We start from the raw sequence: 26,095 nt of genomic DNA, 5'->3' as shown, positions 1-26,095 counted from the left end.
TGGGATGGGAGCGTGGAGCTCCCTGCCCAGCACAGCCCTAGCCCCAAAGCGCTGGGATGGTTGCACGTGTGCTCCTGCCCTGTCTGTCTGCCAGCCCATCATCAGGCCACCAGCCCCCCCTGGGCAAGGGTTGGTCCTTCCCATGTCCAGAAAACACCTCCACATGGCTGGGGCTAGTATAACTAATAAACTGCATCGAGTCTTCACTGGTGGAAAAGCAAAGCACCCCCCTCCTTCCCCACGATGCTCCTCCCCTAAACAACTTAACCTCCCCGCCTCCTCCCAATTTCTGATCTATACCGGAGCCATCACGCATTGATTGGTGTCTTACCGGGGTGATTATGCTACCAGGACGGTCCGCCGTGAATTTGCAGGGAGCCGAGACAGCTGAGCCTGGGAGCCAGCCCTGAGCGGCGGAGAACAAGAGCATGGCTCATCCCGGCGAGCAGCTGCTGCCGGCGTGAAGCGAGGATGAGGCCACGGGAGGAGGCAGCTGCCCCAGCACCCTCCAAGAGCCCCTGCTCCTGCAGAGCCATGCCCCGACCCCGACGGGCTGCGCTGCACTCCGGGCAGCTTTGAAGTTAGAGGAGGCAGTTGTGTTTAGAAAGGCAAGAGATGAACTGAAGATTAAACATGTATGGGAATTATCCTCACTTCATTAAGTTTCCTGCGGGCTTTGGCAGTAAGTATTTTACTGGCGTTTGCAATCTGTGCCTTCTGGGTTAGGTGGAGGAACTGATCCCACAGTCCGAGTATGGGGGCAGGGTAGAGGGAATTTAAAAACGTGTTTAACCTAGCTTGTATGTGGCTGTAACCTATGGTGCCTTCGTGCTTATGACTGAAGCTGTCCTGTGATTCTGTGTGCTGTGAACTTCAGCACAGCCTAACCAAGCTGCCTGAAATTATGCAGGCTTGAGTCAAGCCATGACCCTTTGCTCTGAAGTTTAGTATATGACATTTGAGAGATCCATGTATGTGTTTGTGTGCAGTTGGCTGAATCTATTAATTGAAATAATAGGATCAAACCAAGTAAGTATCTTTCCGATTGCATTTTTCTTAAGCTGCTGGAGGAAAAAAATTACTTTTAAAACATAAAACCACCCCCAAGAAGATCTAAAGAGGGCTCTTTCCTTGCCCAGTGTCTCTCCTGCCCTTGTGACACAGGTGCCACCACAATCCCGGGAAGTGGTGGCAGATCAGCCAGACGAGGCTGCGCGGCGGGCGAGTGGGCTGCGAGGGGCTGCAGTGCCCCCGCGCACGCCAGCCGGCAGCGAGCCCCACTTGCAGAAACCAGCACAGCTCTTGGGAAATGGGCTTTGCAATTCCTGGGGCTCGCTCGTTGTTTTTATCTGAAGCTACTCCTCTTGCCCTAACGATGGGGGGGGGGGGATGTGTAAGGGGAGTGGGTTGAGGAGCTAGAGGGTGCTCCCCAACGGAGGCAGGGAGCGGGCAGGTTGGAGTGCGTGGCGGCGAGGGGCTGGGAGCACCTGCGTATCGCCTGCTGACAAAATACTGATGCTGCTCCAGGGAAGTTAAAGTGCATTGTTGTTTACAGCTGTGCAAAGTCTTAGTATCGCTGGAAAACTCTGTGAGTTGTTCCCAGCCCTTCAGGGTGGGTAAATGCCTCCAGGACTTGCTCTGGAGGCCCCCAGGCTGTATACATCAACCTGTTATTTCTATGCTAGAGGAGAGGTGTGTGCAGACATTGAATTGCACGTGGGACGTTCCTGCTACGTGTCTATTTTTTTTTCCTCCCTCTTGCACCAGATGCTCACCTCTGGTAATTCTCCAACTCCAGAAAAGTCATTGGTATTGCATCAAGTCATCCCCAAGTTTCACAAGCGCTTGGCTTTCCGAAATACCTTTTTAGGCAGTTTCTGCAGAAAAGAGACGACTCGTTGGAAGAATCTGTTGCTCACTGGTGTTTTTAAGGAACAAGCAAAGACAAGCCAAACTCTCTCCTATTGCTGCAATAAGAGTGAAACAATGGAAATGTTATTTGTGTTTAATTTGTTGAGTATTACAAATTTACAAGGAAGCGAAAGAAAAGTGGCATTCAAACTGATCTTCATAAGAACCAGGCACAGATCCCTGTAGAGTTAGGGGTCACAGCACTCATCAGAGCCTTTGGGAGATTTCTAGGAGAGGAAATCAGTAGTAGGAGCAGAAGTGTTTCTGCTCCATCAATAAAGGTGAAGGGACTGTTCTCCAGATCAGCAACAGTTCAGTATATTGGAACTTTAACTTTCATTACATTTAACCGGTGTTTTAACCTGCTTCTAACTTGGTTTAGAAAAACAGAGGTTTTTTTCTGCAGGTGAACTGCTGACTCAGATGCAAAAGCATTGGCCAGGTTTTGTTTGGGCTGCTTTAAAACAGTCACTCTGGCCTGTCCTATACTCCCCAGGTGCTGTAGACTCAGGTTGCCACTCACATCTACACTCCCCTCAAAGCCAGAGGGCTTCCATGCCCCTGTGGCCGGGGGGCCTGCGGGTGGAGTGGGGGCTGCCTCTCCTTGGGTTGTTGGGTCTGCGGGGAGGAATTTATGCCTGGTTGAGAAGGCAATTGCTGCTCTGGCCAGACAGCTTTAGGGCCCATGGACTTGTGTGAGAGGACGGTCAGGCTTTGAGAGGGATGAAGCAGGATAGATCATGGTGACCATCGATGGAGGGGGTGTGTGACAGCTTCCCACTGCCCTGGGGTCATCACGACAAACGACCGCAACATGTTCACGGTTTTTGTGGCTCCCCTCTCCTTTAAAATAGCTGTGAAACTATTCCTGGTCCTGCCTGCACTGGCACCATGAAGGGGGACATTGGGGTGGTGGAAAAGGGCAGTGTCCACACTAGGCTGCCAGCTTGTTGCATTCATTGTTCTTACACCATGTTGCTGGAGGGCAGAGTTAAGGTGATATGCCTGCTGCTGTTTGGCATATCTAGATCTTCTTGTATTCAGATTTCCTTAATTCTGGTCTTCATTTTGAGCATAACAGCCCCCCCTCCCCCCCCAAAAAAAAAAAAAAAAAAAGCAAGTATTTGCTTTCATTTTTTTGCATTCAAATAACTGCTACATATGCTTTAAGTTAATTTTATGTGCATTCAGATTAGAAATAAAGTACATGTTTCCGATGGTGTGTATAACTGTCACTTTGATCCTAAATGTCTGAGTAACACCATTGAATTTGTCTGAGAATGTACATACACAAATTGCTAATAAGAACATGATTTGTCATGAGAAAAGGACAGTCAGACTGTGAAGTGTTGCAGATGAGTTTGTAGAGTAGCAGGGAAAGTATTCAGATGAGTCACCCTTAGACATCTAAAGCAGGAGATGTGCACTAAAGCAGATGGATTTGCCTTCACAGCCTGGGCTATAGGAGCAAGGAAAGGGCTTCAAAATGTGGTTTTTATTCTCCAGAAGGATGCATTTCATCCGGAGGCCAGCTCCCAGGGCAAGGAAAGATGCTGTGCTGGCTGTCCTCTCTCTCTGAGCACTCTCTGGCACAGTTGGTTGGGGACAAGAACTAACTTGGCTCCTCCACAAAGTCTCTTTTATTAGTACCCATGTAACTTGGCCTGTGGCCACACCACCTCCGGCTGCAATCTTGTCAGCTCTCCCAAGCTAAGTGGGGTTAGGCCAGGTCGTTCGGGGAACAGGGAGGGGAAAATGCAGGTTGTGCCTGGAGTGGGGCTGTTGCCTGGCTGCCTGGCGCCTTTTTTGCCTGTGATGGTCCCAGGTTTTGTGACTTTGCAGGATGCTTTTTCCTTGGGTGTCACAGCTTACCATGTCCATACCTGTAACTGCATATGTGAAGATGGAAGAGGGCTCTTTGACCCAGCAAAGGTGTGAGAAATCCAGTGACTGGGCAACTCCTGCAGCAAGGAAAATGCAGATTTTTTTTTTTAAAGCAGAAGACACTTGCCTTCAATTGCCTGGGGAAGCCAATGGGATCCTTTCTGATGGGGAACTGTAGCTTCTCCAGGAGTTTAAAGACCACTATGGGAATTTGTGCATGCTTTTTTTTTTCTGGTGGATACTGTGCTGGAGATGCTGCTGACTAGGTGGAAAATCTGATCAGACAATTATGAAAAACCCTTCAGGCCTCAAATTCAACAGCTTTTATTTCTTGGGAGATGAGAAACTTTGTCCAACTCTGTTGTGTTAATGTGGTCACCAGGGGGATGTGATACCTTGTTAGGGTGAGTAAATTTGGCTTGCAGTCCTTACGTTAATTATCTGTCAAGCAGTTGCTAAAGGAGTCTTTGGTTGGCAAGATCACCGTAGCCATAGTTAACCTGTAATGGTTCCTGGCAAAGTCATGGCAAAACCTATGTAGCTTCTACGGATTTTGCTCCTTCCTTCCCTCCTCCATAGCTTGGCTTCCTGGAGAGGAGAATTTGTGGTTACACTGCAGGTGTGTCTTGTCCAGATGTCCTTGGACATATTAAGCTATCGACCCACTGTCCAATTTCAGTCAAATCAGACCAAGATCTCAAAATAGCAGCTGATGCTGAGCCTGCACCAGGGCAGGTGGGAGTCTCATGTGCTTCCAGCCCACGGTTTCTTGTGGGCCAGGTTTTGGGTGGCCCCTGTTCTCAAGGGCAGCACAGGGGCATTGCCCGAGAGAAGAGGGAGCTGCTCTTCCCACCACCCAGAGAACTGAAGGAAACTATCTCCTGCCCTGTGCAGATGCCAGTTGCAGAAGCCCCTGCTCGTGCATGTGCCTGCACACCTCCAAAAATTTTTGCTTCTCCCTGATGTTAGCTGTCAGGGGAAGGCTGCATTATTTATTGACTCAGAGTTGAGCAGAAAGATGGAAGCACAAAGGTTACTGGACCTTAAAAGCAAGGCAAAACCAATAACCTTTCTGTAGGTTGTTAGCATGGCAATCTGTACTGCCTGTGGAAATCTGCTTGGACAGGTAAAAATATCACCAGAAAGGGAATAGTTTTTCAGTTTAGCTTCCATGGATTAAATAAAAACTACTGTGGACATAGCTGCAAGACTTTGTTTGATTCCACTTAACATGGGTTCCCTGCTACATAACTGCATCCAGATTCAGGAGTGTTTCTCACAGGTATTTCCCCTTGAAGGTCGTCCCCAAGGACGATCTGCCTGCCAAGCTGTACCTCCCACGCACGCCTGTGCTCCTCTGCTGAAATCAGCCCTTCTCTGCATGTCTCTTCCCACTTCTCGTTGCTCTCTGATCTGCGGAGGATGAAGTATCTGCAAAGTTTTGCTAGTCGTGTGTCAGGCAGGGCAACGTGCGCCTTTAATTGTTCATGCCAATGAAACAAACCATTTGTGTACATCCGAGGCCTCAGAAGCACAAGTATGTTTTTCATTATTCGAAGAGTTCCAGCTTTTGATTCTCTCTGACATTAAAAACAAAACTGTCAAGGCTCAAAGTATCATCATCTCTAGGCTTGCCAAGGATCTGCAGATCTCAGGAGGTAGGATTGCCTTAGGCCTTAACTGAAGAAAAATCCCAGTGTTTCACACAGATGCCTTTCCTCTCAAGGCTTTGCTAGGTGTTAGAGCTGAAGGAGCATTAACCAAAACAAACTTGCAACCCGTGTTGGTTAAATAGACAGTATATGTAGGGCTTGGATGTTTCTGGTCTCTGTGCATTCTCATTCCACTTTCTGCTCAAATGCAATTGCTGACCCTGGTGTTTCCTGCCATAATTTGAGTGAAAATAAAGACAGCTTTATTAGCTGCAGTCTGTATGCTTCTATTCCTACTGACTCTGATGAGGCATTTGGGGTTAATTGTACACTCTTGCAGGTAATCTTTGCTTCCATGCCTGCCCCAGCTTTACCTGTGACGCACTCACAGCACAGAGGTATCCAAGCTGTCTTTATCGAGCTAGCTTTGGTCCTGGACCAGTTTAGCTGTGAGAGCCAAGACCTGGTGGTTTAGCATTGGTGTGGTGGACCTGGAGTTTTGTGATCTGCAGGTGCATCTGTCGGACACCTACACATCTGCTGTGATGTAGATGGTGTTCTTCTATTCCTGATTTTATGAGGCTATTCATGCAAATTTCCCATCCCTGAACTAGGATTTTGCTAAGGTGGAGGTGAAACACAGGTGGAAGTGGAGTATCAAAGCTTTGTGTCCTTGCTCGGCTTCGGTGGCTGGTGGGTGAATGTAACGCTGTTGCTTATGTCCTTAAGGGCACTGTTTTCAAAATGCAGAGAACGGAGCGGTTCTTGGGGTCTTCCCTCATTATCTTTTCTAATGTCAGCAGCTGCCTATGTTGACATTAGATATGATTCTTACTCTGAATGCTAAGGCAACGGGATGGATGTTGTGTCTGTGTTCACGCTTCCAACCCACGGCTGCTCTCTGCAGCAAGTGATGTAATGCATTTGCAGAAGCAGTTCGAAACAGCAAAGCGCCCAGAAGCAAGTTTCTTATTTTTAAACTTTGCTTCCTACAAAGAGAAGGCTGGACTTTGTGCGTTTCTGTACGAGAGAGCTTGGGGAGGGTTGATTGAGGTGCTGGGCTCTCTGGAGACAGCATGTTTGCAGTGGAGACATCAGAGAATCCACACAAGGCAGTTCCCTCCTGTCCTCTCTTCCCCTGATCCTCCAGGAGAGAAATAAATACGGTATCAAACTGCCCTGAACCTCCCTTCAGGACACTACCTGCCCAAGCATTGATGTGGAGGCAGGAGACAGGGCAGAAAGACCTAAACATCCCCATTTGTGGATCAGAAATAAGCTGGTCTTGAATCTGGAGAAGGTGGTTAAAAGCAGTAGCAAGCCCTGATGTTTGGCGCGGGGTCCCAGCCGGCCTTCCCCAGCGGACGGGGGGGGACCCGGGAGCCGCGTTTGGTGCTGGCGGGCAGGGCCCGTGGCAGCCGCAGAGCCCTCGCCTCCCGCCGCCGCGGGCTGACTCCCCGGCAGCGCTTGTCGCCTGGCGTTTAACCTGACGGACGGACTCCGGGCCTGCTCTGGCCTGCATAAATGTCACCTGGGCCGGAGGCCGCTGCAGAGGCGGCCGGGCTGTGGCTGGCATGCGGGACTGAGTCCCGTCGCCCCAGACCCTCCAGCTCTGTCCCAGAGCTGCTTCCCTGCTGCCGAGCAGCTCCTCGCTGGGCCCGCTTTCCCGCCACGTTGGCGTTTCTCTTTGTCCCCCAAACGATGGGAGAAAACGCCTCCAGGAAAGCCGTGCCATCCCTGCAAGCCCAAGGCCTTTCTGGTTCCTTTCTGTTGGGCGGTGTGGGACACGGACCATCAGTACTTTCCTGCAGATCGTTTCATTTAAAAATTTTCAACAAAAATGAATCGGACTTGTGATCTCTTCTGTTTGTATTGTCCAAGCCACTCTGGTTCCTTTGGACTGAAACAACTTTGAGGGTACTCAGCTCAGGGAACAAGTCACCCCAGTGTCAAGGATGCGTTGGCATGGCTCTTTCTGCACACCTTCTGCCAGCCATGCGCGTTGTTCCCTGCAAAAGCTGATAAGCTGGTAGCAGCCACACCTTGTATCCTTGCAGCATTCCAGCCTGCAAATTAGAAGCTGAGAGTAGTATTTTCTTAGGTGTGAGAGGGTGCATTTCTGCTCCCTCAGGGACTGACTCGACAAATCTAACCCAGGGAGGGCCTGGAAGACAAAGTTTGGACCACCTTACAGGAGTTCTTTGCCTCGATTTTTTTGTTTGTTTGTTTGTTTCTGCTTTTCGAAATAGTGTTTTTATTACAGGTTATAACAGATGGATAAAATCGTTCATCGGTAAATGGAAATGTAACACTGCTGGTTTTGACCAATGTGTGTGTCACGGCCTTGGCAGGATAACATGTCCAGGCACTGTGGAAACAAGCAAGTTAACACTGGTTTGTGTCATCAGGCCCTGTCAGAGCCCAGCTTTCCACCTGTGTGCTCTCCAGTAGATATTTTCATTTATCCATCCATCCATCTCCATCAGCAAACGTCCTTCACCAGAAGGTTTATCCATCCATCTCCACCAGAAAAGTCCTTCATGCATTCGTGCTTCCTCTTTGGTGTCTCATTGCTGGGGTAAGAAAGGCAGGTACAAGCTCTCCCAGCTTCCTGACTTCAACCTTTGATCCCACCAAGGGGGCCAGAGGTTTCCCCTGGCCGTAGCCCTTGAACAGTCACCTCTTGGCATGGCCACAAGCACACCATGGGGCTTCCCTGGCCAGCAGACTCCTTGGGTCAAAGCCTTGCTCTGCGTCCTTATGAAACTTGGACCCTTTCTAATGGAGAAACTTAGTACTGACAGTGTTTCTGTAAGGTCTGGTGTAAATGCAAACAGTTAAATAAGTATCCCGGGAGTCTTTTCTTATTGGTTTAAATCTTCTGCATAATACTTTCAAAATATGCCCTTTTCTGAGTTAATGGAAAGGGATGAAGAATCATTCTTCCCCTTAGCTGTCCTGGTGTGATAGATTTCTGCCCAATCTCCCCTTCAGTGGCTTATTTTCCAAGCTGAAGAATCCTCAAAGGTAATGTTGTTTATCTAGTTGTTTAAAGAGGCATAAACCCAATTTCTTTATAAGTCTATGCTACAGATGCTGGGGAGGACTGCATGCTATGGTACCAGATTACTCGCAGATGAAGAAAAATGCATTCACTTTTCTCTGAATCTGATAATGGCAAAAGGCAGGATGGTCCTTTTAAATCCCAGGAAACAACTGAGGTGCCTGTGTGAACTGAGCGCTAAGATAAGGTGGAGGCCAGGCAAACAGCACATCTTCTGCCCTCCTGCTAGAGGCTCTCCTGGCAGCTGTCTCTGGGGTGAAAGGCTTTTGTGCTTGGAAGCCATTACAAGGTAGGGATTTTGATGTCTACTAGCAGAAAACTGGCTGCGTGTCTCCATGGCGGTGGCGGGGGGACGTGGGGTGACTCTCTCCAGCAGCGGGCAGGAGCCCTGGCTCTGCCTCCAGACCGCCTCGCTGCCTCCAAGGCTTCTGCTGTTGTCATTGAGCCGGCTTCCTCTTGCTGCACATTGCTTTCCCACTGGGAGAATTGATCCAAAAAGGCAAAGCAAGAATTGACAAAGACCTTTTCTCCCCCTTCCTCTGCAGAATTAAGTCTGAAGTGGGTTGATAACGGCAGATCGAGTCCTCCTTGACTCTGACAAATGTCTTTAATGTTATTCAGCAAGCTGACCTTTTCCCGTCTTTATTGTGCATCTTCCCTTTGAATCAGATTTGATTGTTACTTCAGGTAAAATAACAAACACTGTCACGTAAATAACTTTGCAATAATGTTAAAAGGAGGGAAAAAACAAACAAACAAAACACCAAAGTACTGCTTTACTTTCAAATGCAATGGAAGCAAGCATCCTCTGTGCCAACCATGGAAAACCAACTGTGTGACCTTCCCACACAACATCTTTGCCTTGCTACACCAGGGAATGATCTCCTGTGTTGAAAAACCATCAGAGAAACAATGGTTCATTGAAATGTTAACGACAGCTAGTGCTAACTTGAATTGGTAAATTCTAGGGGAGGGAAAAAAGGTCATATAAATCCTTAAAATACAGCTAGATACGTAACCCATCGGGACCAGTGGGCATAGGATTCAGAGGGTATCTGGGCATATTTGAGACTGGTCTTATAGAATACAGTGTTTAGGCCTTGGGTGGGGTGTTCAGCCTCAGAGGCTGCCCTGAACTGGCAATGATTGAGGTTCTATTGCTTTTCTATAATGCCTCTTCCCTAGCAGGGTTCAGGGGCAGATTGATCTCATAGGGCTACTGTGAGGCTCAGTTTGGCAACGTGCTCTGGAGCTCTTTTGTGTGGAAGGAGGAAAACCTCTTTCCTTGTGGCTGTGAGAATGTCTGCCCAGACACATATGTGTGGCCACAGTCTTTGCTCTGTCTCATACTAAGTGAGGAAAAGTGATGGACAAAATACTTTGTGGGTGTTTTGTCCTGCCATCTGCATCACTAGCATGGCATGGGAAGTTTCTGTCCTGTGTTGCTCCAGCTCCTCCTGAAGATGTTGGCATCAAGTTTTGGAAGCTGGAAGAACATGTGAAATAGCAAGGTGGGGAGGTAAGTGGGTGAGAAGGGGAAGAGGAGCTTGCTGAGCAGGGAGCAAAGGTGCTTCATCAGACATGAGGAGGTTTCCAGCCTGGTTGTTGGTGTTTCCGTGGTTTCAAATGTACACTGTCTCTAGAGCTGGCTTGGACAAAAGAAATGGGACCTCAGGGAATAGTTCAGAGAAAACCAGCCGCAGGCAGGCAGGCAGGCAGCAATGCCTTCTTCCAAGTCAGATGAGGCACTGAAGCAGTGAAGGAAGATTTGATTAGCATCTTCATAATATGTTTTGTTGCTGTATGTAACCCTATTTCCTCTACCATAGCCAATGTTTTGCTCTTTTCCTTTATAGCATAAGACATGTTTGCTGGTTGGCCTTGAGCCTTGGCCAGCCTCTGACACAACTAAGGCTGGGTGACTGAGAGCTGTACAGCCAGCCTCTCTCCTCGTGTTGCTTAATCTTTCTGCTTCTCCCTGTAGATTCCCCTGTTCATGCCAGCTCCACATCTGTGAGCCCATCGTCAAGCCTTTCCACAGGAAATTCGGTGGATGGGCACCACAACTACCTCGAGGCCCCTGCGAACACTTCCCGGGCGCTGCCGTCCCCCATGAACGCCATCGGGTCTCCGGTGAACACTTTGGGCTCACCCTACAGAGTCATTGCTTCCTCCATCAGCTCACACCCCGTTGCTCTGTCCTCAGCCCCAGGCATGAATTTTGTGACACATGCCAGTCCACAGGTAGGCAGATGCGCACACGTGCTTCGCTACAGTTCATGGTGTTCAGACTGGGTAAAGTCCCAAAAACTTGGGGGAGTGGGTTGACTGGTGGAGAGTCTGGTATGTTTTGGCCACTTAGGGAGATCAGCTGTAAAGAACAATTTCCAGCATGTGAACCTTTCTGCATACACCCCCCGGCACAGACACAAAGAAGACACCTGTATATATTTCAAAATGCCCTACACGATAAGGGGAGAGAGCTAATTCCCAGGTCTGTTCTCACCACGGGTGCAGTCCTGTTCCCCTCCACTGCATCTATTGCAGTGTGTATAATTACAATACACGGAAATAATTGAGATGGCCAAGGACTGCAGCATGTGAAGCATTCCCCTTCTTCCTGCAAAAGGATATCTGCTTTGTTTCATTATTTGGAAAGGAGACAGACTTTCTAGAGAGAGGCAAATGTTAATGCTAAATACCAGCCACATACACTGTGTTGCATATAAACTTTTCCTGAAGAAAAATGAAGCGCTCCTGTCCTTACTGCCTGAGCTCACTCTGGTGCTGAGGTTTCCCCTCCAGACAGGGAGGAGAGCCAGGTGTTGGGGTGGGTGCCTCCCCAGAGCCAGGGATGCTGCAAGGAGCTGCTATTCCATGGTCTGTCCGACGCTCTTCCTAGCACCTGCCACCGAGGAAGGGAGAAAATGGTATGGGGAGGCCCCTGAAGAGCTCAGAGAGAGTATAAGGGTGATTTGGCAGGTTTGGCTTACCTTTCACCAGCACCCTCAACTCCTGCATGGGTCTGGGCTGTCTGCAGTGGGTGTGCTGGGCATCCTTCCTCCCCTTGCACCACCCAACTCTTTCCCACTGACCTGACAATATTTGTGCCCGTGGCATCCAGAGCAGGTGCTTCGTGGTGGTGGAGCTGGTGGCAGCACTGGCTGTGTGGAAGCCTTTCCTCTGGGGTTGGGGATGCTCTGGGAAGCGGTTTCCCCAACCCAGGCACCACACCAAGTTCCCAGCTCTGAGGAGCAGGTTTCAGTTGTGTTGCCTCTAATGCAAGGAGACAGTTGGGCCTTGGGGATTCAGCAGGGAGGCAGCTAATGGATTTGGGTTCAAGCAGTTGTCCCAGATATCATACATGATTGCACTTAACCTGCAGGAGTCAAGCTCTGAGGACACTGATGGCTAAAACTGCCCTGTTCCCCCACTTCCCATACACCCTCTCTCCCTATTATTGTCTCAAAGTGCAGCCAGAAAGAAAGAAAATGTGGTACATGAGCTTTAAGTAACATTTTAAACTATAAAAAGTTCCTCCTGCCTCAGCATCTTGCCAAGAAGAAGTTTTTGGGGTAAAATAGGTGGCTGGACACTTGTGGGGAGGAAGGGGTTGTTTTCTCCTTTCCTTGAGCCAAGTTCAGATTTTGAAGTATTAGAATTTACAGCTGCCAGTGCCTGGGCTGGGTCTCTGCTGGGGAGAGCAAACCTCTGTTCCGCTGGACAATTTTTTCCTATATGCTTTTATTTTCCAGTGGGGCAAAACAACCTTCCTCCTAATGCAGTAATTGTTTCTGGATGATTTGTATTTTCAATGTCATCAATCCTCTGAAGCTTTGAAAATGAAGGGACAGTGGTGAGGGAAGGTGAAAACAGTCTTCACCTTTTTATTTTTCTAATGACAGGTACAAAAATCCCAGTGGGGTGAACACTTCTTGTTCTTTGCTGAAATTCCCTCTGGAAATTGTGATACTTTTTCATGGGAAATGGGCAATTTCTTGGAGCAAATGGAGAACTTGCAACAGCATGCATGGAATCTAGTGGCTTAGATGTTATGGAGACAGTAATGAAGGCTGTAGCTGGATTTTCTTCCAAAGCCTTGTTTTCTGTCTCTGTTTCTGCCTTCTTGCTGGGAAGAACTTTAGCTGATAAACTGGGGTAACTGTTAGAAACAAACTCAATGATGAAGAAACCATCCCCAGCCCTTAAAGCATGGCAATGGGAAAGATGATTTGACAGTGGTTTTGGAGAGACATTGCTCTGCCCAGACAGCTTTTGACAAGACGTGCTCAATGGCCCTTAATCCCCACTGCCCCGCCAACAACAGCTCAAAAGCAAATAGCAATAAAACAAAGCCCTGGGCAACATCAGGCTTTGGTCCCTAATCGATGTTGGTTTGTAACCTTTAACTTGCAGCAGCCACGAGCAGCTCCCGGGGATCTCAGCTGGAGGCCCTGGGCCATTTGCCTGCATCTCACTGCAGCTGATATTTAGATGCTCAGCCTTCTCCCTTTTTAAAAATCTGACAACCCCCAATCTGCTCCATTCTCCAGCCTGTGATAGTGTTTGGGAACCTAAGTCCCAGGGAGTGACCAAGATGGGCATGTTTTCATGCAGATTTCCATATCACAAGGCCGGAAATCTAGTCCACTTAACACTTCTTTTCTTTTTTTTTTTTTCCTTTTTTAAAAACATCTTTCCATCTTCCCTAGCCATGCAGCAGTGCAGGTTTAATTGAAACAAATCACCTGGCTGCAAAGCTCTTCCTCACTAAGCTGTTAGTGCTCGAGGCCACAAGCAGCCAGTGATCAGCATCCTCTAATGAAGCAGGCAGGATCCCACCAGCCTTGTTGCTTGGAGGCTGTGAGTGAGCAGCTGAGGGTTGCTGCCTGCCCTTTTCCAGCTCTGCTTAGTCCTGGCTTTCGTTACAGCATCAGGCCAGGGAGAGAGGCAATATCTGCTACCAGACATCTGCTTAAACCCCTCCAGCTGGATTCACCAGATGATGTTTCTCTGCCCATGGCAGCCCCATGGAGTTGCTGAGGATAAGCTTGTGGGACGAGCCCAGCAGGAGCAGCAAGGGAGGGGTCAGCTCAGTTTGGGAGTAGTGTCATTGAGATATGAGTCTTGACCCTCTAACCTGTCTTGTGGCTTCTGCTTCTGCAGCTCAGCGTCCTGAACAATGTCAGCAGCTTGGAGGATGTCAAGCCCTTGCCGGGTCTCCCGGGGATCGGGAACATGAATTATCCATCTACAAGCCCAGTTTCCTTAGCCAAACACATCTGTGCCATCTGTGGGGACAGGTCCTCAGGTAGGAGGTTTTGTTTTCTTGGGGAGGGCTTTGTGCAATGAAAACTCCCCTGATGCTCTGAAGCAAGGCTCGTGCAGGAGTGAACGCTGGGGAGGCTCGCTGGGACCATACGGGCACTGCAGGGTTCATAGCTGGATCTGGCTTACGCAAGGGCAGGCTGTCTGTTTTGCAGATTAGTTTCCCTGTGCCCAAAAGAGAGTAAACCTAAAAGCTATGCACTTCTCCCTTATCTCATATTACATTTTGTCCCTGTTTATCAAACGTAAATATATCAAAATCACCACGTTCTTATTTTCCTGTGCTTTGTGTTAGCTGGGATTTGGCTGTGCTTGGGTTTTCTCTCCTATCCCAGAGACCTGCTGCCTTGCAGACCCCCTCCCTATCAGTGCACCCCATTTTCTACCTATGGCCTTTCTGTACTTACATGCAGCTAAGATGTGGCTCCACATCCTTCCCCTGGGATGCAGTCCCTCCTTATCGCAGGAAAGTGGCGGGTCTATAGATTGACTGCTGCTGGCCCCTATTCTTGCAAAAAGCCACTAAGGCCAAGTCAGGCCTGCTAAGGTCATACCCTGCAGCCATTTTTTTTTTTCACCTTTGCTGTTGGTTGGGGCTCCTCCATGCCGGAGGGAAGGGCGGATGCCTTCCTGCCCATTGATGGCCTCCCCTTGCCTTCCCAGGGAAGCACTACGGGGTGTACAGCTGTGAGGGCTGCAAAGGCTTCTTCAAGAGGACGATCCGGAAGGACCTGATCTACACCTGCCGTGACAACAAGGACTGCCTCATAGACAAGCGCCAACGCAACCGCTGCCAGTACTGCCGCTATCAGAAGTGCCTCGCGATGGGGATGAAGAGGGAAGGTATGTGCGGGCTGGTGAAAGGAATGGGCTTATAGAAATTTTCCTTACATTCATTAGGGTAAATCTGGCTCTTGGTGGGCCTCCAAGGCTGGAGCATTCAAAAAAAACCCACCCTGACAGCTTCAGGGCATTTTTGACCTCGTTTGGTAAAGGAAATGAGGCTAAAGGGGAAGCTATTGCACTTTGTCTTTCTTCCCATCCCACCTAAACACACCTACTGGTGACTATTGAACCTATTAACGTACTTTGACCCAAGCTTGCCCTTAGTTAGTGGCCTTTAAGGCCTGGACGCCTTGGACCCCCACCTGTGGACAGGACCCAGCAGCGAGGAGTCCTGCATCCTGCTTGTCTCAGATGTGAAAAGCAATGCTCTTCATTTTCAGCTTGCTGGTTTCATTTGTCACTGCCTAATTCTTGCAGTGGAAGATAAGGGTGAATGATTCATTTCTATCTTTTATTTTATAGTTCTCTGTCCACTCTTAACCTCACCGTTGGAGATGAGCTCTGGCACTGCTCACATCCTGTGGTGGTTCTGTGCTGCAGGAGAGAGCTGTATGGAAGCAGTTCATGCAGCCTCTTCCATACTCCACATGCAGTCACTGCAACCCCCAAAGGGTTTCAGTGTTTCTGGCCCAAACCACCTAAGGTGTTGATCTGGAGTGAGGATCTGATCTGAGACAATCTGACTTAGAGGGATTTTTCTCTGACTTGAAGGAAGCCTCCAAGAGCTGCTGAGGGTGACTTGGGTCTGCGGTGGGTCCTGCTGCCCTGCCTCTCCCACACAACTCCAGAGAGTACGAAGCTCTTTGTAAAAGCCACCACGGAGCCAGTCTGTGCTGCAAGGAGAGGCAAGCCCAACGCATGGGTGTTTCTCTGTCCATCTTTGCCCCCTGCAGCTAGCTGCTCCCCCCTTCGTGGAGCAAGGACAGCTGAGCTGGATTGTCTCCCAAATTATACTGACAGATGCAAGCTCAGGTAGTGACAACTAGCACAGCGTTTAAGCTGCTTTTTTTCCAAGGTGAAATAAATGTGCCACCTCCAGGGTTGAATGCTAGCAGGCAGTGTAGCTGTCCCTTTGGGAGGCCTCACTGTCCCCCTGGGGAACACGCAAGCCGCTCCCCACGTGGGAGCTCAGACTGTGCTGGGCAGAGCCTGGGGAAGTAGCTGTAATGCTGGGCACAGGCTGAACCTGTCCCTGTAGCATCACTGATGCTGTGCTGCTTCAACTGCTCAGGGTACCGGGGGACTGCAAAATGACAGGATTGAATCAAAAACCTAATCCCAGGCACAGCTCTCCCTTCCAGCTGGGTGCAAAGTGGTTCAGAGGAGCAGAGTGTCAACATAACTTCCCTTTACAGGGTGTGAAAATTTAAACCTATCTTGGTGGATCCTGAGAGGGTTTGGCTGTAATAATCACAGGGGCTTTCCGGGAGCTGCGGAAACTGGGGACAGATTGCAGCTCAAAGAAGGAATGCTGGATGAGTTTGGGGGCTGAGTGTTGGGACTGGTATTTCCATGGCATGCTCTTTCTTCCACTAAGATTTTGGTGACTTTAGAAACACTTTCCTGGCTTCTTCCTGTCCATTGCCCTAAAGAGGACAAATGCTTCCCCCAGCTGGCTGGCACATATGTGCATCCTGTGTTGCCCTGCCCCGCTGAGCCATCTCCTTGGGTGCTGCCAGTTCCCTAGCAGCTGGGCAGTGCTGGGAAGCACATCCTTCCAGCTGGGAGAAACGCAGGGAAGTGCTGAGCATTGCAAAGTGGTCATGAGTCTCAGTGTTGAGGAACCTCCTGTGGTTTGGCCCTTCCCATGAAAGCACCCTAACAGGAGCCAGAGTAAGGCAAGGCTGATGCAAGGGCTTATTTCCTGACACTGCTGCAAACAGCAGAGCTATAAAGATAAACGGAAAAGAAATCTCCTGATCCAAGTATCTGACCTGAAAGCTTGTCACACACTTCTTCCAGCAGCACTTACCTAATTGAGAAAATAGGGATCAAATTCCCCCGCAGGCTTGCTGAGCTGGTCCCTTCCTTGGTGTCCCCTGGTGTTTGTGCAGGTGCCCTCTTGTCTTAAAGGACTTTTTATCCCTCAGCCTTGGTGGTTTTCCCACTCCTCTGGATACTGACTGCCTGGTGCTTTAGCTAATGGGTGGGGAAGCCATTAAGCTGTGGAATAGTGAAGCACCAATGTCTGTGTTGCAGGGGCCAGGTTTGCAGCCAGCTTCTCCCCCACTTGAACCTTTAATTTCTGGTGTATAAATGCCTACAGCTCAGTACAGGCGGTTCTTTGAGATCAGGGCAGCTGACTACCTGTCCCTTGGGGTTCATGGAGCACTTTGGGCCCCTGCCTGGTGCTGCATGCTCACACAGAGGAGCAATGCTAGCAGGATTTTCTTATTTCCCTTGGGGATTCCTCCAACAAAAACGTGCACCTAGGACTTCTGTTGAGCACAAGGCTTGGCATACCAGGTGCACATGTCCTACACCGACCTGTCTTCCACACACCCAGCAGCGCTGGGAGATAATAACTGAGATCTGGAGAGAATTTCAGTGATTCTGTTCCTCCAGTCAGTAGATGTTTTGGAAAATGTACAGAGATGGGAGAAGAGAGTGAAGGTGTTCCTAGCATTCAGAGCTGCTAGGAACTGCTTTCCTGTGTGGAGGGTTGGGAAGAGAGATGCAGGAGGGAGAGCTGGCACCAGGGCCGGGCCAGGCTGAGTAAGTTTTTTCTCAGGAATGAGATAGGCAGTGTGTGTGGATCCAGCTGGGGGTGAGGGACTGTCTAGCCCTGCTGCTGGATGCTCTGGCTGCTGTGGGAGTGTTTGAAGCCTGCTGCGAGCACAGCAAACCACCGTGTCTGGGTACTGGGTTGCTCCTGCCTCCTCCAGCACCTAGTGACAGCTGAGTCCAGGCTGCCACCTGGAGGTATCAGCTCCTCTTTCCTCTATTCTGGAGCTTCATACCTTGGAAATAAAGCACCTTTTGTCAAATTTGGAGGCCACTGGTCTACAGCAACCCCAAAGTTATTGGGGGGTGGTGGGAGCCGCCATTTTAACGGACATACATCTGAAACATCCATTTATTTTCTGTTCTCCCCCTCCCGAGGTGGTTTCTCATCACTCCTCCCAGAGGAAAGGGGACCCACTGCGAGTGGTTGAGTGTTGCTGTGGGTATAAAGAGCCACGTTTCTGTCCCGCAGCTGTGCAGGAGGAGAGGCAGAGGAGCAGGGAGCGGAGCGAGAATGAGGCCGAGTCCACAAGCAGTGGCAGCGAGGACATGCCCGTGGAGAGGATCCTGGAAGCTGAGCTGGCAGTCGAACCCAAGACGGAGGCGTACAGTGACATGAACACAGAGAGCTCAGTAAGGAGCACTAAAATAACTTGCAGCTTGAGATGAGAGCCTTCGAGGTGCAATTTGAGAACATAAACACCATGTGAACAGCTAGCATTTTGCAAGTGGTTTTTGCTTTGCACCACCTAAAAATCACCAACAATTTTTCTTTTGAAGCTACTCTGAATGACAGCTAGAAAACAGCCTATACATTACTTTCTTAGCATTTTTCTCCAGTTCCCTTTAGTTTCAATGAGTAGATAAGGCAGCAGCTGGATGCTGGGGAGTCTGAGTCCTGTTCTGGCTTCCACAATTGCACAGCCCTGGACGCTTCTTAGCTGCCCCAGTGACCAAGACTGGAATGGAACTGGACACAGCAGGTTTACTGCTGTGGTTCTACTGGTTTGGATAAAACTGCTATTTGTGCCCATTCAGAGGCTCCTTGGTGGCTTTTAGACGTGCCCTGGGGAGCAGGACTGCAGCCTGCCATGCAGGACTTGCTTTGCAAAGAACAGCAAGCAAACAGAAAAGTCTAGCAACCAGCCGATTTGGCCGGCTGTAGAGGGGATAGTAGTAACAAATATCTTATCTTCCCAACTTTGCACAGCTGAGATTATTGACAATTTTATCATTTTATTTGTGGTTCTGGGTATTGTTAACTTGATCCAGTATTGTGTACAGTGCAGACAGTGATTATCAAAGAGTTTTCATTGGAAAATTCTCTGCTTTTCCTCTGCTCTTTTCCTTTTAATATCCTTCTTAACTAGACAAATGACCCTGTCACCAACATATGCCATGCAGCTGACAAGCAGCTCTTCACACTCGTCGAGTGGGCCAAGCGAATCCCCCACTTCTCTGACCTGACGCTGGAAGACCAAGTCATTCTCCTCCGGGCAGGTAATGTCCCCCACGTGTGGCCTCTGGGGCTATTCCTGGTCCCCCAGTCCCTTCTCTGGGCTCTGTGCCGTGCCAGCCACGCTGCATGGTGAATGCAAAATCCTGAGCTGATCCATCCCTGCTGTCACAGGGCAAGCAACCCTTCCTGAGCCATGATGAGTGGTTGGCAGAGGCTCTGGATGGGGCAGCAGAATCTGCTGTTTGTTCCCCTCTTCAGGCAGACATGTAGGAAGGCGGGGGGAGGGTGAATAAATGTGCCTTGTTAATGCAGTTCTTATAATTGCAGAACTTACTGTGTGGACCACATTAATGTGTAACATGCAAAATGATGTAAAGCGGATGCTGATCCAAGGAATATGGTTTTTAGGGGGGAAAACCGAGCATATTTTCCTTTTTTTTTTTTTTTTTTTCCCTTTGAGTCTTTTTCTGCACCTTCCTTGCTGCTGGTTAGGGTTTGTCACCCCTTGTAGTGTTGGCAAGGGTGCAGTTGGTACCTGGGGTCCCACCTCTCCCGTGAGCTGAGTCTGAAGCAGAAACCAGCTCTCCTGTTCCATGTGGGACTGATTCTTTTGTTGAACTGTCTCTTGTGTCCTGCACACCTCCTCTTGCAGGCTGGAATGAGCTGCTCATTGCCTCTTTCTCCCATCGCTCCGTGTCGGTGCAAGACGGCATCCTTCTGGCCACGGGCTTGCACGTGCACCGCAGCAGTGCTCACAGTGCTGGTGTGGGCTCCATCTTCGACAGGTACGTGGCCTGTTTCTGTCATCCCCTAGCAGCAGCGGCCAGGCTGGCTGTGTCTTTCCCCTCTGAATGGGAAATGTGAGTGAGAATTAGAGCAAACCCATGATGATTTGACTTGGAGGCAGAACTAGCTTTGAATGAGGAGGGGGCACTTGACTGGCTTAAAAAACAAGAATGGGGTGAAAGCACCTTGGAAAGGGATTTGCAGCTGCAGAAGCAGATCTTTGAGGTGGAATGGTCTCTGCCTTCTCTCAAGAGTTTGCCATTATTGGATCTAGAGGTAATACTGATCAGCTAGAGCTTTAGCTGGCGAAGCCTTAAACCCCAACTTGCTCACATAACAACTGCACACGTACTGTCCGTGCTGCGCCTGCTCCCTGCCTGCATTACCACCCTTACACAACTGGCACGTGTAAGGGCAGTGCCCGTGTTTTGCACAGCAAAATGTGGTGAAAAACCCGTGTGTTTTTCCTCAAGCGAGTGCAAATTGTTCTCCATAGCCCAAACAGAGCACAGAGGCCGTGTGATGAGCAAAGTGAGAACGGGAGCGAGTTTGATGCTCAGGTCCCTGGATGCTGCTGGTGCACGTGTAGAAGAGCAGTGTGTGACACGGCTGCCCCTCAAGGCTGCCTCTCCCTGCAGAGAGGAATTGGGGTTATTCCCAGTGCCTGTCCCAGATGCTTTTCAGCCCCCAGCCTTGCTGTCTGGACGTGTTTCTGATCATCTGCCCACTCATGTCCCCCCACTTGCAGGGTTTTGACAGAGCTGGTGTCCAAAATGAAAGACATGCAGATGGATAAGTCGGAGCTGGGGTGCCTGCGAGCCATTGTCCTGTTTAACCCAGGTAAGTCTGAGGCCTGGGGCAGTCTCAGGGGACATGCACGCCCTCTGGGCCATGGCAGGTCACCAGCAAGAGAACTGTGGCAGTCAGGACTGCAGACAGATTTGTCCCAGTCCCTGGGTGCATGACTAAAGAGAGCCCAAGTCTCCTCCTGCCCACGCACACAGCCACTCTGCTAGCAGTGGAAAGGTCCCCTCTGCAGCGATTTCTTCCCTACCTGTATTCTCTCCCTCGGCCAGATGCCAAGGGCTTGTCCAGCCCCTCAGAAGTGGAATCCCTGAGGGAGAAGGTCTACGCCACGCTGGAAGCCTACACGAAGCAGAAGTACCCCGAGCAGCCAGGGCGGTGAGTGTCTTCAGGCAAGACAAGCGGCTCAGCGTGGCGTAATACCCACCCTGGAGAGGGGACAGGGGCAGGGGTGTCCGTCCTAGCTCTGCCTGAGCCACCCTCAAAGCAAGGGCAGGACAAAACTGCCTGAGCAGCCCAGCTCCCGCAGGCTGTCCTGTCCTCTCAGTGCCCTAAGCCTGGCCCAGAGTCTTTAGGGTGCTGGTGAGATGTGATTTTTTTTTTTTTTTTTCCTTGCTTTTCAATCCAATCCTACCCTCTGCTGGCCAAGCCCTCAAAACGCCGGCAGCTGGATCCATCCCCATTGCTGCCAGCCAAGTGATGCGCCCACCGCATCTTCTGCTATTTTTGGCTCTGGATGTGACCACAGAGTGCTGCAAGTGGGACGTGGAGAAGGGGGGGCACGCTCTGCCTGCTGCACCCCCTTGCAGCTGCGCCTCGAAACAGGAGGCAGTGGCTGGCAGAGGCACTGCTGAGGGGTTGCGCACCCTCTCGGGAGCCTGGGGATTTTTGAGAGCGGTTTCAAGAAGGATTTAAATGGCACCACGGAGATGTAGGTTATTGGTTCAAGTCTTGGACAGAGAATCTGGATGTATCATCTTTTTTTTTTTTTAATTTATTTTTTATTTTTTCCTTAAGTTTGAAAAATGCTAATTATTCTGTTTTGAAAATAATACATATTCCCTCCCCACATGCGGAGAGAAATGCTTATTTTGAAAGCATAGGGGAATTGGAGATGGAGAACTCCCCAAGGCATTTTTGGGGAGGATTTGAGCTCTGCTCTCCTGAGCCCCTAGCGCAGGGTTGGAAACATGTGGGAGTGGGTGGCTGGTGCCTCCCACACGCCCCTGACTCCGCTCTCTTCCAGGTTTGCCAAACTCCTCCTGCGCCTGCCGGCGCTGCGGTCCATTGGGCTGAAGTGCCTGGAGCACCTCTTCTTCTTCAAGCTGATCGGGGACACCCCCATCGACACCTTCCTCATGGAGATGCTGGAGACACCCCTGCAGGTCACTTGAGGGTCTGGCCCCTCTCTGGCCACACCCTGACCCCCCGTGCCCCTGCACAGCCTCCCACCCCTCTGCTCTGAGCCTGCGAGAGCTCAAGAGATGTCCCCCACCCTCAGCTCTTCCTCGGTGGGATTGTCGTGGTTTTGTACAGCTGTAAATCACCCCCTCCACCCCTCCCTGGCCTGGCTGGGGGGGGGTCACAGATCTTCCGACCAGCTAACCATTCCCCTGCCCCCCTGTACAGATAATTGCTTTAAATTATTTTTTCACTCTCAATAAAAGCCAACAAAACAAATAAAATAATATATGAGAGAGACACTGATTGGAACTCGCAGAGCAGTGTCCTCTTTTGCTGCGGTCACAGGTCTGGCTTGGGAGGGGGCTAAGGGACCCTCCTGAGACTTCAGGGAAGCCCAAATCAGGGCAAAAACATCACTCGGGATATAGTTTTTTGTGCTGATGGGCACAGGCCTCTGGCCAAGAGAGGTCAGGTGTTGTTGCTTCTTGCTCCTTCTAAGGAAAGACCTGAAGAGACTTGCTGCTTTGAATCAGAACACTTTGTTCCACCATCTTAAAAGAAACTCTTGGACTCTTTGAATTTTTAAAGTAATTTAAAAAGTGACTTTTTAATGTGCTCTTTCTTTTCTAAGTTAGTCCAGCCACTGAGGGAAGAACTGAAGTGCTCCATTTTGGTCCAGGTAGATTATTTTAGGGTGACTCAAACCTGGCATGCTCATGAATAATTTTCATTTTTCTGAAGCTTCATGGATCCTGTTCTCAGGTTTGTTTTGTTTGTGGTTTTTTTTTTTTTTTTTTTTCCCTTCCGTATCTTTGAGCTAGAAACAGGCACTTCAACCCCAAATTTATAATCTCATACCTCCATAAGTGAAACCTGCAGAGAGGGAAAGACAGTCTAACCAACCTGCCTCAAAGGTCTGCCTGGTCTTTCCCCTGCTCAAATGGCACTGCTGGAGCTTCCCATCGCAACCAAGCTAACCAGAGTCAAATGAGTTAAAGACATTAATTTGTTCAATATGCGGAGCTTATCCTGGTGGGAAAATGTCCTCCCAGGAACCCAGCAAAACTGTCTGTATTATTATTCATAAAACAGGTGTAGTGTTAAGTGATCTGCCCCTCCTGACCCTCTCAGCAGACAGTGCGCTGAGATGCAGCCGTGCTTCGTCTGTCCGCGTGACAGATTGCAACGCTGCCGCTCGGCGACTCGGGGAAGTTCGAGGGAAAGGAGTAGTGACAACAGGAAAGAAAGAAGGATAAAAATGAAACATTTTGATGAAACTCCCACACGGGGACATGATTCATTTTCCAGTATTTCACTGTGAGAAGGAAAAAGAGAAGCAAAAGAGCAGGAAAAAGAAACAAAACGCCAAAATTATCAAAACCCTAATACTAATTTTCTTTTTTTTTTTTCTGGTGACGCTGAAATAAACGGGGAGAATTTCAAAAGAGGTAAAAGCCACTGGCCAAGGGGATATTTTTAATTAGAAAGGTAATTTTCCATGACAAGGGAAGTGTTTAAAGGCTGAAAATATTCAACCTGCTCATTGTAAAACCTTTGCTAGATCTTGAGACACTGCACGCAGACTGTGCTGGGCAGGTACCCACACCACACTGCTGGTTAGACGACGCAAGAAGTTACTTCCAACCTGGGCTGCTAGAGGCTTCCCCCTCTAAGAGCTGTGGGCTTCTAAGAGCCGGTTCCCAGCTAGCTGGGTTGGGTCCATTTTCTGCTTATAAAGCCCTGAGTTTCTCTTGCCCTCCCTGCTCTCAGGTTTGATGGTTTAAATCGAGGATGTTGGTTGGCATTAGCAGGCTTAGCCAGAGAAGGGCTGCAGGAGCTGGTGCTGCTGTCTGAAGATAAACCACGTGGTATTCTAGTTGAAATACATCGAGGAAAACCTGAGGGTCCCCACGCCTGCAGCAGACCTCTTGCTAAGACGGTGTCCGAGTGCTGTCTGGGAGCCCTGCAGCACTCAGTGGTAACCCAGAGCGTGCTTTGGCTGCGGGGTGAGCCAGCTGGAGAGGACAGCATGCTTCCACAGCAGTAGTGCTGCCTCTTTCGGGAGCTCACGGGCTGTCCTCAGCACACAGGTACAGCAGCTGTGGTCGTAAATGGTTACATGGAGCTGCAAGGTTGGAGTTTAATTTGGCTGAGACATCTGAAAGTGCTTTGGGCTGTGCTCAGCCCTCTCTGATAGGGGTTTAATGTAGACAGCGTGATGTCTCTTGGCGGTTTAATTTGAGTCCGCGATGAGGGATTTAGAGTCCCTGATATTCCACATTGGCAGAACAGCTCAACACATGGGTAACAGAGAAAAATAAAGAGTGGGATCCAGCACGTAGCCCAGATGGCCCTGCACGTGTCACTGCGGTCAGTGCAAGTAGGGCTTGCTGAGTCCCATGAGCGATTCACCTCAACTATTTTACTGCTGATCTCTGTCCACCGTGAGCAAATCCAGACCACTAGCTGCAACGTGAACAGTCCCTTTTTCAAGTTGGAAATGATGGAATATGATAAACAAGACCACGGCAGGAAGTCTCGGAGTGGCCATTTGTGGCTCCTGGACACCCCTACTCTTAGCAGTCTACCTCGAGACCCTGGAAAGGTGGTCTCTGGGTTCTGGGCCACCAAGTCTCCATGTTGCACTTTGAGCAGGGCTTGTCCTCTTTCTCCAGATGACTAGTGGTTTTTTTTTTTTTTTCTGAAAATTTGTGTGCTCGATCATCTGTTTAATACACATCCCACCACACACTCTCCCACCCTGTGTCTGGTAGGTCAGTGAGACCGTGAGACACCGAGTGCGGCTTCTGTAAATAAGAGACCACCTGCCCGTCTGAAAGTGTCACTAGCAGACAGCTGTCCTATGCAGAGGAAAGAAATCACTGAGGAACGGAGCTCTACCTGCAATCATTGAGGACCTGAGGTTTGATGTAATCTCCTCGATTTCGTCCCAACCCTCAGATTCCTCGTTCATGTTGTGGGCCTCTATAGAATGGCATCAAAAGTCTGCCCGTGAGCAGTGCTTCCCCTGGCCTTGCAAACACAGGGGCGAGTCTGTACAGACACCCTGAAGAGAAAAACCTACAACAGCTAGTAATAACTCACCGTTGCAGTTTTCCTTCAGGATTAATTGCTGTGAAAGAACAGCAGCTGGAGCTTACCCAATCTGCAGCCCTGCAAAGCCCTTATTTTTACAAAATAGTGGAAATCACAATCATGGATAAGCCAAAGAAAACTTTTATCCTTGCACATACCTTCAGCCCCAGCTTGTGTGGAGTTATAACTGCACAAAGAATTCAAAAATAGCACTGAAGAACTCAAAAAATCGAGAAATATCAAAGTTTAAGCCCCTTCCAGTGTGGTAATCTTTCCTTGCAGACATAAACCATGATGGTGCCTTCAAAATCCAGGCATCAGCCACTTTTCAGGCATAACAGGAGAGCATTAACGGGGTCCACCTACCTCCCCTTCCTGCTGAAACCTGGCTCCTCCTATTTCCTCTGAATTTTGCTCTTGCCAGATTCCAGCTACTGGGTCTTGCCACCACTTCATCTGAAGATCCAGCCATTGGTTTCCCCATGAAAACTCTCCTCGCCTCAGATTAAGCTCTGACATTTTTTCCTTTGCTCTGGGAATAATAAGTAAGCCAGGCTCTGGGAACGACTAGTGCAAGGCAAAATGTCATATTCTCTTGCCCACCATGCATCACATTCCATGAGCTTTCTGAGTTAGCAGCAGGTCCCCCCGGCACCATGGACAAGCTTTGTTTTAGTGCACAGGCCAAATATTTCAAGGCATTTATTAATTCTGAGCTACTCGCTCTGTAGTGCTCCGTGGAGAGGACTTCAAAAAACAGTGGGTTTAGCCACTTATGACGAGGACCTTGGAAAATGAAAAAGCCCTTAAACTCCACTGCTTGTGCTAAGCTGGATTTGTTTCTCACCCAGAAATCAAGCCGGTGTGTTTTCCTGCCCTGTCTTCATTTGGGTTCTGTAGTAGCTGCTTCCGTTTCTGCTGAAGTTCAAGAACAGTAGTTCTGGATTGGGAATAAAAAAAAAATTACCCCAAACTAAAAAGTTTTGGTCTGGTTTGCATTCAGTTCAGCTCTGGGCTCCCTGCTGAATTTAGTGATTCAAGGGCATGTCCAGTAGACCTGAGAAGACTTTCAGACACCGATGGTGTGACTCTGAGCTGAGTTCCACTGCCCTTGGCCTTTCCTCAAGGAGCTCTTGC

The 26,095-nt window shown here is 49.4% G+C and overlaps 1 protein-coding gene across 1 annotated transcript; it reads left to right on the top strand.

The window, feature by feature from the left end:
* Window positions 1-240: 240 nt before the first annotated feature.
* Window positions 241-22,265, top strand: RXRG (retinoid X receptor gamma). The gene is made up of 10 exons (XM_032998690.2): window positions 241-682; window positions 10,496-10,755; window positions 13,678-13,822; window positions 14,503-14,682; window positions 17,882-18,042; window positions 18,780-18,909; window positions 19,521-19,653; window positions 20,403-20,494; window positions 20,731-20,836; window positions 21,705-22,265. Exons 1-10 carry the CDS (start codon window positions 634-636, stop codon window positions 21,850-21,852), a joined length of 1,404 nt encoding a protein of 467 aa, XP_032854581.1. The 5' UTR covers window positions 241-633; the 3' UTR covers window positions 21,853-22,265.
* Window positions 22,266-26,095: the final 3,830 nt, after the last annotated feature.

This window comes from Tyto alba, unplaced genomic scaffold, assembly GCF_018691265.1.
Source record: "Tyto alba isolate M040663 unplaced genomic scaffold, T.alba_DEE_v4.0 Super-Scaffold_1000006, whole genome shotgun sequence".
Classification (NCBI taxonomy): Eukaryota; Metazoa; Chordata; class Aves; order Strigiformes; family Tytonidae; genus Tyto; species Tyto alba.
The sequence above is the reverse complement of the archived record's forward strand: the minus strand, read 5'-3'. Positions and strand labels throughout refer to the sequence as shown.

Excerpts from the sequence above, each read along its gene's own strand:
- RXRG (XM_032998690.2), top strand. The coding sequence starts at position 634 with ATGTATGGGAATTATCCTCACTTCATTAAGTTTCCTGCGGGCTTTGGC. Across the intron at positions 13,823-14,502 it reads CTGTGGGGACAGGTCCTCAG|GGAAGCACTACGGGGTGTAC; the intron begins GTAGGAGGTTTT and ends TTGCCTTCCCAG. Across the intron at positions 14,683-17,881 it reads GATGGGGATGAAGAGGGAAG|CTGTGCAGGAGGAGAGGCAG; the intron begins GTATGTGCGGGC and ends TCTGTCCCGCAG.